At 39.3% G+C, this 13,610-nt stretch overlaps 1 protein-coding gene across 3 annotated transcripts in view; it reads left to right on the plus strand.

Moving 5' to 3' along the window:
- ACTR2 (actin related protein 2) overlaps positions 1-11,302 on the plus strand; it is a 43,287-nt gene extending 31,985 nt beyond the window's left edge. For all 3 annotated transcript variants that reach the window (XM_030826979.1, XM_030826978.1, XM_030826980.1), the window contains 3 exons: positions 971-1,116; positions 4,804-4,936; positions 8,641-11,302. In XM_030826979.1, coding sequence (XP_030682839.1) covers positions 971-1,116; positions 4,804-4,936; positions 8,641-8,811 — 450 coding nt within the window. In that variant the 3' untranslated portion in view covers positions 8,812-11,302. The remainder of the gene's footprint in view (positions 1-970; positions 1,117-4,803; positions 4,937-8,640) is intronic.
- The last annotated feature ends 2,308 nt before the right edge of the window (positions 11,303-13,610 follow it).

Here is a 13,610-nt window from a genome sequence, read left to right on the forward strand (position 1 = left end):
GCAGATCACCTGAGGCCAGGAGTTCAAGACCAGCCTGGCCAACATGATGAAACCCCGTCTTTACTAAAAATACAAAAATATGCTGGCATGGTGGCACGTGCCTGTAATCCCAGCTACTCAGGAGGCTGAGGCAGGAGAATTGCTTGAACCTAGGAGACAGAGGTTGCAGTGAGCCGAGATCGTGCCATTGCACTCCAGCCTCGGCGAGAAGAGCGAAACTCTGTCTCAATCAATCAGTCAATCAATGTTTAACATGTCTATTCTACATAGCAGAAATATCCGTAAAATCACAAATATGTTAAAATTATAAAACTGTAGTAACACATACCAGCAATAATCAAAATACAATGGTTGGTCAGTGGTGCTTGTTTCTGCTTTGCTGCAATCATCATGCACTTATGCATCAGTGATTTCTCCAAGAAATTCCTGATATTTGGGGGCGTGTCATACCCTTTTTTTTTTTTTTTTTTTGAGACGGAGTCTTGCTCTGTCGCCCAGACTGGAGTGCAGCGGCGCGATCTTGGCTCACTGCAAGCTCCGCCTCGGTTCACGCCATTCTCCTGCCTCAGCCTCCCGAGTAGCTGGGACTATAGGTGCCTGTCACCACGCCCGGCTAATTTTTTGTATTTTTAGTAGAGACGGGATTTCATCGTGTTAGCCAGGATGGTCTCGATCTCCTGACCTTGTGATCCGCCGAACTCGGCCTCCCAAAGTGCTGGGATTACAGGCATGAGCCACCGCGCCAGGCCTGGCATACCATTTTTAAAAGCAAAACAGAATGTGATGATAAGAACAGTTACCTAAATCTATTTAATTTACCTTTTTTTCCCCAAAATATATTTTAGGAAAAATTGTTGTTGGTAATGATTTTGGTTAGAGAACAGATGTATTTATAAGTACTAGTGTTCCGGAGAACACTGGGAAATTTTAATCTTTTGCTGATTAGTACCTGATTATTCTTGGTTTCTAGCTCCCAGATGGACGTATCATCAAAGTTGGGGGAGAGAGATTTGAAGCACCAGAAGCTTTATTTCAGCCTCACTTGATCAATGTTGAAGGAGTTGGTGTTGCTGAATTGCTTTTTAACACAATTCAGGCGGCTGACATTGATACCAGGTACATTAGAAATGGTGATTTCAAAGTTATTTATCAGAAAAATAATAAAAAAAGTTTTAAAATTATTTATCAGAAATAGATGGAATTAAATAGAATGACTAAGTTGTTTATAAACTTACTTGAAATTCAGACGTACAGAAAAGTTGCAAGAAAAATGCAGAAAACTTATCTATATCCTTTATCTAGATTTACCATTTTACTAATTCTGATGTTCTTCATGTTTGCTTTTTCATTCTGTTTTTTCTGAACCGTTTGAGGGTAGATTAAATGCATCAATTCTTTACTAGTTGGTGTTTCCTAAGGATAAAGATACCCTCTTACATAGTCATGCTGATTTCAGATCCTTTGGAGATACACCCAGTAGTGGAATTGCTGGATCATGTGGTAGTTCTATTTTTAACTTTCTGAGGAACCTCCATACTGTTTTCCGTAATAGCTGTACTAATTCACACTCCCACCAGCAGTGTACAAGGGTTTCCTTTTCTCCACATCTTCGCCAGTATTTGTTACCTTTCCTCTTTTTGATAATAGCCATTCTAACAGATGTGAGGTGATATCTCATTGTGGTTTAATTTGCATTTATTTCCCTGATGATTAGGGATGCTTAGCATTTTTTCCATTTGTATGTCAAAGGACTATGAAATGTCTGTTCAGGTCCTTTGCCCATTTATTAATTGGGTTATTTGCTTGCTTGGTATTGAGTCATTTGAGATTTGAGTTCCTTATATATTTTGGATATTAACCGCTTATCAGATGTCTGGTTTGCAAATATGTTCTCACATTCTATAGGTTGTATCTTCACTTTGTTGATTATTCCTTTGCTGTGCAGAAACTTCTTTTGTTGTTGTTGTTTGTTTTTTGTTTTTTGAGACGGAATGTCACTCTCTCACCCAGGCTGAAGTGCAGTGGCGCAATCTTGGCTCACTGCAACCTCTGCCTCCCGTTTTCAAGCGATTCTCCTGCCTCAGCCTCCCAAGTAGCTGGGATTACAGGCATGTACCACCGTGCCCAGATTTTTTTTTTTTTTTTTTTTTTTGTATTTTTTAGTAGAGATGGGGTTTTGCCATGCTGACCAGGCTGGTCTCGAACTCCTGGCCTCAAGTGATCCACCCCCCTCTCAGCCTATCAAAGTGCTGAGAGAAACTTCTTAGTTTGATGTAAATGCATGTATTTTTGTTAGATATTGCCAAATTTCCCTCTGGCAATTGTATCATTTATCCTTTTCCACCAATCTGATGAGTGAGAAATTATTTCAGTGTAATTTTACTTTTTATTTCTCTCATTAAGAGTGAAGTCAAGCCAGGGGTAGTGGCTTCTGGCTGTAATCGCAGCACTTTGGAAGGCTGAGGCAGGAGGTTTGCTTAAGCCTAGGAGTTTAAGACCAGCCGGGGCAACATATGGAGATCCTGTCTTTACATAAATTTTTTTTCAAAAAGATTAGCCAGGTGTGGTGGTGTACTCCTGTAGTCCTAGCTACTCAGAAGGCTGAAGTGGAAGGATAGTTTGAGCCTGAGAGGTAGAGGCTGCAGTGAGCCATGATTGTGCCACTGCACTCCAGTCTGGGTGACAGAGTGAGACCCTGTCTCTCCCCACCGCCACAAAAGTTACCAAAAAAAAAATATATATATATATATATATATATATAAACATATTTTTATATGTTTAAGGAACTTGTTTGAGATAGAGTCTCGCTCTGTCGCCAGGCTGGAGTGCAGTGGTGCAATCTCGACTCACTGCAACCTGGGTGGAGCGATTCTCCTGCCTCAGCCTCCCAAGTAGCTGGAATTACAGACATGAGCCACCACGCCCGGCCTTAAGGGACATTTTTAACTTTTTTTTTTTTTTTTTTTTTGCAAATTGTTCCTGGCTTTTTGTCTGTAGATTTTGGAGTTTTTGGTGTTTTTTCTGTTTCGTTTTGTTTTTTGTTTTGTTTTTGTTTTGTTTTTTTTCCAGTTTTGAAAAGTTTTCTTTTAGCTTTCTGATGTCTTTCACAGATACTTTCTCTGTTTGCCATTTGTCTATTGCTCTTAGTGTTTTGGCCATGCAAAAGTTTGTTTTTATTTAGTCATATAAAAAGATTTATAGTCTTATTACATCTAGAGCTTGAGTCATAGTTAGAAATCCCTTCTCTACACTCAGGTTATAGAGGAATTCACCCAGAAGCATTTTGTACAGCAAGCATTTATTTGTGTAACCCTGAGTTAAATAGCCACCTAATTAATTTCGATGGGATGGCTTTGGAGCCAGGATAGTAATAGAAATTAATAAAAATAGCAATTGACTCGTAACAAGCTATAAACCTGGTGGAAGAAGATCAGAAATCTAATCTAGCCTTCATAATTATGGTAAATTCTCATGATAGGGATTAGAGAGATGATTTTGTTCTTTGATTTGATGTTCATTCACAGCAAAATTGTATTTAAAAGTTCATGCCAGCTGGGCGCAGTGGCTCATGCCTGTAATCCCAGCACTTTGGGAGGCCGAGGCCGGCGAATCACGAGGCTGGCGAATCACGAGGTCAGGAGTTCGAGACTAGCCTGGCCAACATGGTGAAACCCCGTCTCTACTAAAAATACAAAAAATTAGCTGGGTGTGGTGGCGGGCGCCTGTAATCCCAGCTACTCGGGAGGCTGAGGCAGGAGAATGGCATGAACCTGGGAGGTGAAGGTTGCAGTGAGCCGAGATGGCGCCACTGCTCTCTAGCCCTGGCGACAGAGTGAGACTCTGTATTAAAAAAAAAAAAGAAGTACATGCCTGTTGCTGATTAGAGCTTTGACGTACCTAAAGCACAGATTCAGTACCTTCTCCACAGAGTTTGCATTGCAAAGTGGAACAACTCAAATTTTGTTTTGTGTGTTCTGCATGTTGAAAATGTACATGTAAATGCTTATGAGTACTTATCACATTAATCTGTATTTCAACTGCCTAGTTTATGTGACATTCACTGGGCTTGCTTTGGCAATTAAATACAAAAGCAATGCTTTGTTAGAGTTGCAGTAGCTTTAGCCATTGAGAACCTGGAAGCCAGGTTGAATAAGGCCAAAATGGGTGCAAATCAGTTCCCAAACTTTACTGTGAGAATTATTCCTCAGACCCTCACTCAGATTCTGTTACTTTTACTACATATGCAGTCTTTTTAGATTGGATTATCTGATATCATAGATATCAGAATAGAGGGTACTGTATCAGAAAAGAGGGTACTGCTATAAGAAGCATACACATCAGTCTAGCCAAAAATAACAGCAGACAGCCTCTAAGCAAAGGAACAAAAAAGAGAAAACTACAAAAGATAAATGAAAAATTAAAAAGCAGGAATTCTGGATTAAAGTAGAATAGGGCTAATTATAGTAAACAACCACATCTTAGTGGCTGTAGGGAAGCATGTGATAAAATACTTTGTAATGTAAATCTTGGTCATTATTAGAAGTCTCAGTTACATTCACAAAAAAGTGTATTATATACTTTTAGAAGTATTTTATTTTCATCAAAATTGTAAAAAGATTTTATATGTAAAGAGGGGTCGTTACTTCACAGTAGTAATAACAGCAAATATTCAGCCCTGTGATTTACATGTGGAATTTTATTTAATTCTCCCAGCAACCCCGAGGCTGACATAAGTAACAGTAACCCTGAGGTACCATTTTCCTAACCTAAAACTCCAAATGAATAACCATTGTGCCTTTCTAGATCTGAATTCTACAAACACATTGTGCTTTCTGGAGGGTCTACTATGTATCCTGGCCTGCCATCACGGTTGGAACGAGAACTTAAACAGCTTTACTTAGAACGAGTTTTGAAGGGTGATGTGGAAAAACTTTCTGTAAGTATTAGTAAATCAGCTATTACTAACATTCTTTTAAAAGGCTATACAGTAGTTTGTGAATCTTGACAACCACCAGAGGGAGCAAGACGTCTTCCAAAACAAATTCCTGCTGCAGTCAAGTACATCCTGGAAATGATAGGAAGAAGGAAATAGTTCAAGATAAGCTCTGGTCACCTCTATAGAGTGGATGGATGGAGGCAGTGAGGTCAGGGCCAAAAGTTCTGGTTCATCTGTAACAACCAGCACGGACTCTGAGGCACCTGTATATGCATGAGAAGAACCTGCTGTACTATAGGGAAATAAATGCCCCACTTGAGTTTTGTTCTTTTTTTAAACTTATTTTTTGGATATGCAGTCAGCCTTCAGTGCTTCTCTTGGGCTGTCTCATATTTCTGACTTTATTTGTTGCATATGTTGTCTTCTCAGTCAGATTGAAAAACATCATGTCTCAAATTTTTTTGCATCCCGGTAACTGTCATAGCTCTTGAAACAGACTTTAATTGGTAATTGTTGGTATGTACAGTAGAAAGAAATTTTAAACTAGTAATAGTTGATGTTTCTTTTTTTTTTTTTTTTTGAGACGGAGCCTTGCTCTGTCACCCAGGCTGGAGTGCAGTGGCACACGATCTCGGCTCACTGCAAGCTCCGCTTCCCAGGTTCACGCCATCCTCCTGCCTCAGCCTTCCGAGTAGCTGGGACTACAGGCACGCCTGCCACCAGGCCGGCTAATTTTTTGTATTTTTAGTAGAGACGGGGTTTCACCGTGTTAGCCAGGATGGTCTCGATCTCCTGACCTCGTGATCTGCCCGTCTCGGCCTCCCAAAGTGCTGGGATTACAGGCGTGAGCCACCGCACCCAGCCGTAGTTGATGTTTTTTTGGCATAGGTTTTTGTGTTTTTTCCACCAAACTCTGGACTATGTGAAGTATACAGTATGTGCTGTATACTCAACCAAGAGTTATCTAATCCTGAGTTAATCTCTGAGCTTTGTCTCACTGACTTTGATCAATTGTTTTAGATAATGAGATTATGTACAGAGTACTGTATGTTACATCTTTCATATATGACTCATTGTTGAAATTAAATTGAGTATGGGCTCACATACATTAAACAGATTAACAGACTGGAAAGGAGCCATACTGTCTAAGTACTTCACTTATTTTTCTGATTTTATTGAGTTTTACATATGATTTATAATTAATCTCAGGTGATCATTTATTCAGCAAACATTTCTTGAACTCTTGGGTGCCAGGCATAGGTCTAGGTGCTGGGGACAAACAAAACAATGAAAACAGAATCCCTGCTTTTAGTCTAAATAATGTATTAGTGGTAATAAATGATATGAAGAAAAGTAAGGTGAAGAGCTGGAAAATGTTAGTGGTTGGGGAGGTCGTGTGCTCCTTCATAAACTGTGATCAGGAAAGGCCTTTTGGGTGAAGTGACTTTTGATCAGAGACCTAAGTTGAGCGTGAGAGGAGTGAGCCATGTGACTGTCTGGGGGAAGAATCTTCCAGGCAGGAACAATGCAAAAGCCCCAGGTTGGTGGGAGTGTGCCAGTGTGGCTGGAGCAGAGTGAGCAAGGGAGGGGGACAGGTGGGATATGAGGTCAGAAGGGTAGCAAGAGGGCAGGTCTTGTTCAGCCATGGTAAAGGGTTTGGCTTGACTCCTAGTGAAATGGAAAGTCTTGGGTGCGCGGGCGGTTTAAGCAGAGAAATGATAGGATCTGATGTATATTTTTAAAGGATCATTAAGTCTGGTGTGAATAGACTCTTGGGGGAAGAGGGAACAAAGGTGGGCATAGAGAGACCAGTTAGGAGGCACTGAGAGGAGGGGAGGGGTGGTAGAGTTTTAGAATAGAGGAGGAGGTTGAAATGGCTGTTTTGGAGAATGGAAGAGAGAATAGAGAAATGTAATAGGATTGCCATACAGCAGGAAGGGCTCAATTGAGGTTAGTGATACTTCAAAGCAAGATGTTTTGTTTCTTTCCTATCTTGTTCAGCTGCTTGAGAGCGGGTGCAATTTGTGTGTAGGAATCTGTAGATGAGTTCAGCAAGGAGGGGAGTGGTAGATGGAATGATCTGATAGAATGAGTTTCAGTGGGGCTGTGGAATTTTAGGGATGAGCGAGATAGAAGCAGCAATGAAGAGCAGGAACTCATATTACCAAACTTCCAGGATTAAGGTAGTGTGTGAGAGAGAAACAGTAAGCAGTTGAGATATTTACAGAAGCAGTGTCTTCAGGGCCTAGCTAAGTTTCCCTTAGAGTAGAGGTGGGCATCTATAGCCCTTATGCCAAAACTGTTTTTTTTTTAAGTTTTATTGGAACACAGCCAAGCTCATTTGTTTACATAATGTTACCTGTTGTCACATATTGTCTGTGGGCACCTTCTAGCTACATGTGGGGTTGGGTACTTGTCACGCCTGCCTCAAGTATCTGGCCCTTCACAAAAAAAGTTTGCCGACCCCTACCTAAGAGCAAGAAAGTTAAAGGAACAATTAAAACAGTCTCAGAATTGGTAAATAAACTGATGTTTTTCTTTATCTTGGATTGTCAGAACCCTTATAGTTCATATATGTGACATAAATATACAAATGATTTAGAATGACGTAGTTACATTGGGTCTTTTTTGCAGGATTGTGACACTGTAAATGAAAAACTTGCTATGTCATTTTAAGGTTTCTCTTTCAGGTGTTGACTAACCATAAAGATAAGGGCGTGTCCTTCCTAGACACTTAATAGTAGCTACAGAGTATAAAACTTTTCCCAATTGCCTTTAATTTTGGTTACTGTGTTCATTTTCTCATAACATCCTGATGATTTGTTTTGACCATATTTGGCCTTGTTTATTTTAAGAACATTTCATTTGATTTTGAGACAATAGAAAGTAAGCTTTGCTTAAAAGAACTTCAGTTTTACTCTATTGCACTAGACTAGAATCGTAACAGTATGAGACCTTGAGGAAGTCATGCAAGTCCTCTTTTTTTTTTTTTGAGACGGAGTCTCACTCTCGCCCAGGCTGGAGTGCAATGGCGCGATCTCGGCTCACTGCAAGCTCCGCCTCCCAGGTTTACGCCATTCTCCTGCCTCAGCCTCCCGAGTAGCTGGGACTACAGGCACCCGCTACCATGCCCGGCTAATTTTTTTGTATTTTTAGTAGAGACGGTGTTTCACCATGTTAGCCAGGATGGTCTCGCTCTCCTGACCTCGTGATCCGCCCGCCTCGGCCTCCCAAAGTGCTGGGATTACAGGCGTGAGCCACCGTGCCCAGCCATGCAAGTCCTCTTATCCAGACTTCGTTTGACAGCAAAGTGACTTTCCCAAGTGGTCATCTGCCAGTGGATGGGAAATTTGCTCTAATTATGTCTCTGATGTTTGGTCTCTCAGTAGGGTGTTAAGTCATGTAATTTACTGATCAAATTAGGACACTCAAGAATGAAAAGGGTGGTATTAATAATGATGGGACACCACATGTAAGTCAGGACTGTTCCAAGCATGCTGGGATGGATGTATTGTCTCCTAAACATGAGCTTTGGGCAAATTACTAAATGTTTCTGTACCTCAGGTACCAAATCCTACTGTTCTACTTAATATCACAGGACTGTTGCAAGGTTGAGCGAGAGCATATATTTAAAAAGTCATTTTCATAAAAGCAGAAAGCACTGTGGACATGTACCATTTCATTATCCTTTCTTTCTCCTTTAGAAATTTAAGATCCGCATTGAAGACCCACCCCGCAGAAAGCACATGGTATTCCTGGGTGGTGCAGTTCTAGCGGATATCATGAAAGACAAAGACAACTTTTGGATGACCCGACAAGAGTACCAAGAAAAGGGTGTCCGTGTGCTAGAGAAACTTGGTGTGACTGTTCGATAAACTCCAAAGCTTGTTCCCATCACACCCGTAATGCTTTCTTTTTTCCTTTATTGCCAATCTTTGAACTCATTCAACTCCAGGACATGGAAGAGGCCTCTCTCTACCCTTTGACTGGAAAGGTCAAGTTTTATTCTGGTGTCTTGGGGAAGCTTTGTTAAATTTTTGTTAATGTGGGTAAATCTGAGTTTAATTCAACTGCTTGCCTACATAGACTAGAGGGCTAAGGATTCTGTCTGCTGCTTTGTTTCTTCTAAGTAGGCATTTAGATCATTCCTGTAGGCTTCCTATTTTCACTTTACTGCTCTAATGCTGCTAGTCGTAGTCTTTAGCACACTAGGTGGTATGCCTTTATTAGCATAAGAAAAAAACTTTAACAGGAGCTTTTACATATTACTGGGATGGGGGGTGGTTCGGGATGGGTGGGCAGCTGCTGAACCCTTTAGGGCATTTCCTCTGTAATGTGGCGCTTTCAGCTGTACTGCTGCAGCTTTAAGTACCTTAAAGCTTCTCCTGTGAACTTCTTAGGGAAATGTTAGGTTCAGAACTAAAGTGTTTTGGGTGGGTTTTGTTGCGGGGGGAGGGTAACAGTGGGTGGTCTTCTAATTTTTATTTTTGAGGTTTTTTCACTGGAGTACATAGAGGAACTTTATTTACAGTACTTTGATTTGGCAGGTTTTCTTCTACTTGTGCTCTGCCTGGAGCTGTTTCCATATGATATAAAAAGCAAGTGTAGTATTCCATTACTTTGTGGCTTAGGGATTTATTTGTTTTTTAAAATCAACCATGTTAGCTGGGACTGGACTCCCTACAATCCTTCAATGTAAAAGTAACATTTAAAAATCCTTTGGGTAATTCAAATTACAGATTTAAAAGTGCTTAAGATCTGGTGTTTTGTTAATGCTTCTGTTTATTCCAGAAGCATTAAGGTAACCCATTGCCAAGTATCATTCTTGCAAATTATTCTTTTATATAACTGACCAGTGCTTAATAAAACAAGCAGATACTTACAAATAATTACTGGCAGTAGGTTATAATTGGTGGTTTAAAAATAACATTGGAATACAGGACTTGTTGCCAATTGGGTAATTTTCATTAGTTGTTTTGTTTGTTTGTTTTGATTTGAAACCTGGAAATACAGTAAAATTTGACTGTTTAAAATGTTGGCCAAAAAAATTAAGATTTAAATTTTTTATTTGTACTGAAAAACTAATCGTAACTGTTAATTCTCAGTCATCTTTGAAGCTTGAAAGAAGAGTCTTTGGTATTTTGTAAACGTTAGCAGACTTTCCTGCCAGTGTCAGAAAATCCTATTTATGAATCCTGTCAGTATTCCTTGGTATCTGAAAAAAATATCAAATAGTACCATACATGAGTTACTAAGTTTGAAAAATAAAAAGAAATTGCATCACACTAATTACAAAATACAAGTTCTGGAAAAAATATTTTTCTTCATTTTAAAACTTTTTTTAACTAATAATGGCTTTGAAAGAAGAGGCTTAATTTGGGGGTAACTAAAAAGAAATGATTGACTTGAGGGTCTCTGGTAAGAATACATCATTAGCTTAAATAAGCAGCAGAAGGTTAGTTTTAATTATGTAGCTTCTGTTAATATTAAGTGTTTTTTGTCTGTTTTACCTCAATTTGAACAGATAAGTTTGCCTGCATGCTGGACATGCCTCAGAACACATGAATAGCCCGTACTAGATCTTGGGAACATGGATCTTAGAGTCACTTTGGAATAAGTTCTTATATAAATATCCCCAGCCTTTTGAGAACGTGGCTTGTTAAAGGACGCGTATATAGGGCCAGTACCTACTGGCAGTTGGGTTCAGGGAAATGGGATTGACTTGGCCTTTGGTCATAATTTTAAAATATGGGAGTAGAAAACAACAAAGAATGGAATGGACTCTTACAACAATGAAAGAGCGTTTATCATTTGTCCCTTGAATGTAGAATTTGTTTTTGATTTCATAATTCTGCTGGTAAACGTGATGGTTAAAATGATGTATTATGTATATATATTATAATTTAGAAATAACATTTTATAATTTTACTATTCCAAGGTGACATAATGCATTTAAATTTGGGATTTGGTTGGAGTATTATGTTTAACTGGAGTTGTCAAGTATGAATCCCTCAGGAAAAAAAAAATTCTGTTTTAAAAAGCAATCTGATTCTTAGCTCTTGAAACTATTGTTACTTAAATTTCCAATAATTAAAAATTTAAAATTTTTAAATTAGAATTGCCAATACTTCTACCTTTGAGAAGGGTTTCTTAGAAATACATTTAGTAATGTCCCCAAGACATTAGTCTTACATTTAAACTTTTTTCTTTAAAACATGGTATTGGTGGTTAACTTTTACACAGTTCTGAGTACTGTTAATATCTGGAAAGTATCTTGAGATATCAGTGGAAAGCTAAACATTCTAAATTTAACATGAAATACTTCATTTTGATTCAGAAAATAAAATCAGATTTTTTCAAAGTCAACTTGAATTTTGTCATTTCTTTCTAATAGTTATTTCTTGTTTCATTTTCTTGTTAATGCAAGATGAATTGACAGCTTTATGCTAGTCGTTAGGTCAAGTTCATGTCAGTGTTCTATTGACAAAACAACTCATTATTTCTGGTATGATTTTATAAATACATAAGAAAATAGAAGAGCGATTTATAGCTACATCAAAGGCTGTTTTCTTCCAACAAACTGTTTTGTCTCCCAAAAGATTTAAGGTGGCTTTCACAGAATTAGAAATGCTAAAGAGACCTGTGTGTAACGTGCCCCCTTTCAAGGACATATTAGCTCATCTGCAGACTTTTAGGCATATTATTTTTAACAAATAAAAGAAGGATGAAAATACGTTTAACTGACCTTTTCTTGTTTTATACTAGCCTTGAGGATGAGGGCTGGAGAGTAGAGAGAGTATTTTTGCCTTTCCTTCTTAATGGACTTGTATGTGCAAACCTCATTGCCCGCTTCAGGGCCGGAGTCCCAGACAACGAACATAAAGGTTGTCTCTGGTGTTTCATCTAGTTTCTTCTGAGTTGCGGAAGAAGAATGTGATGACAGCTATCTCCATATGTAATGGAGGAAGAAAATACCAGGCACTGCATAGTGCCCTTGATGGAATGAATGTCTCTCAGTGCCCTTCATTTTTTTCCTCCACCCACAAACTTTGACCATTATACAATTGAGTGAGTTTATTAACTGTATTAATTTTAGAACCATCAAAGAGGGTAGCCAACTAAAGTGAACCAGAAACTCTAGGATTAATCTAAACTCGATTTTTTTTTCTTTTGAGACGGAGTTTCACTCTTGTTGCCCAGCTGGAGTGCAATGGTGCGATCTTGGCTCACCACAGCCTCCACCTCCCGGGTTCAAGTGATTCTCCTGCCTCAGCCTCCCGAGTAACTGGGATTACAGGCATGTGCCACCACGCCCGGCTAATTTTGTATTTTTAGTAGAGAGGGTTTCTCCATGTTGGTCAGGCTGGTCTCAAACTCCCGACCTCAGATGATCTGCCTGCCTCGGTCTCCCAAAGTGCTAGGATTACAGGCGTGAGCCACTGTGCCTGGCTAAGCTCAATATTTAACATGCTGTCTAACCTTGGACTAATTGGCCAACTACACACAATACTGGGATACTGTTTTCCTCTGGCTCAAAAATCTCTGACCTCTTTGAAGACTGAAAAAATGCTACATCAGAGGTAAGTGGAGGAGGTAAGGGGAAGTACCTGGGAAAGCATGTTTGCATGTGTGAATAACTAAAAGGCTAAAATTAGTGACTTTAACCATTATATTGGAAGTAACTTTTAGTCATAGAATAGAAATAAACTTGATTTAGAGGAGGTGAGAATAAGGCAGCTATTACATAAATTTCAAGTGATGTTCACATTAATATAACATTTTAAAAGCATTCTAAAGCATTTTTCTTTGTATTGTTTAACATCTGAAATTAGGAAGAAAGAAGCTATTGAACCATAGTTACTTTTGTTTAAATTATCTAGACTGGCAGTGACAAAAAGTCTTGTTGCCTATTGTAAGTGTCTCAGTTTGCATTATCTGCAGATGTAAAATATCTGAGTAGGGGGAATTCAAATGATTTATCTCTTCCTTTTGGCAGAATGGAGTTCCTGTCTCTTTCATATCTACCCCCTCAACTCCTCCCACCCACCAGAGGAAAAAAGGAAAGACTGGAAAAGACTTGGCATATAATTTTCCATGAAACATTTGACGTAGGAATAGAAGAATTAGAGAATGTTGAATAGATTTTCATGGACCAGTTGAAAGGTTTGGGTTTGGCAAGTGCAGAAAGCAATCACAAAGGTAATACAGAGTGATTCTTATGCCCAGGGTAGCCTTTAAGAACTGTACCCTTTGCCATTCACAGCAAGTGGAGCTTTTGCCTGATGAATGCTTAAAAAAATCAGTAAAAAGAAAACCCCAGTGATGAAAATACTTGTTCTTCCTTAAACATGGGTTTGAAAAAGAGGGCCTCAACTCTCAAGGATAAGGATTCTTAAAATTACACTTTTTGTGCATAAAAGTGTAATTACGACCGGGCATGGTGGCTCAGGCCTGTAATCTCACCACTTTGGGAGGCCGAGGGGGGCCGATAACCTGAGGTCGGAGTTCAAGACCAGCCTGACCAACACGGAGAAACCCTGTCTCTATTAAAAAATAACAAAATTAGCCAGGTGTGGTGGCACAAGTCCGTAATCCCAGCTACTTGGGAGGCTGAGGCAGGAGAATCACTTGAACCCGGGAGGCAGAGGTTGTGGTGAGCCGAAATTGCACCATT

This window comes from Nomascus leucogenys, chromosome 14 (genome assembly GCF_006542625.1).
Source record: "Nomascus leucogenys isolate Asia chromosome 14, Asia_NLE_v1, whole genome shotgun sequence".
Classification (NCBI taxonomy): domain Eukaryota; kingdom Metazoa; phylum Chordata; class Mammalia; order Primates; family Hylobatidae; genus Nomascus; species Nomascus leucogenys.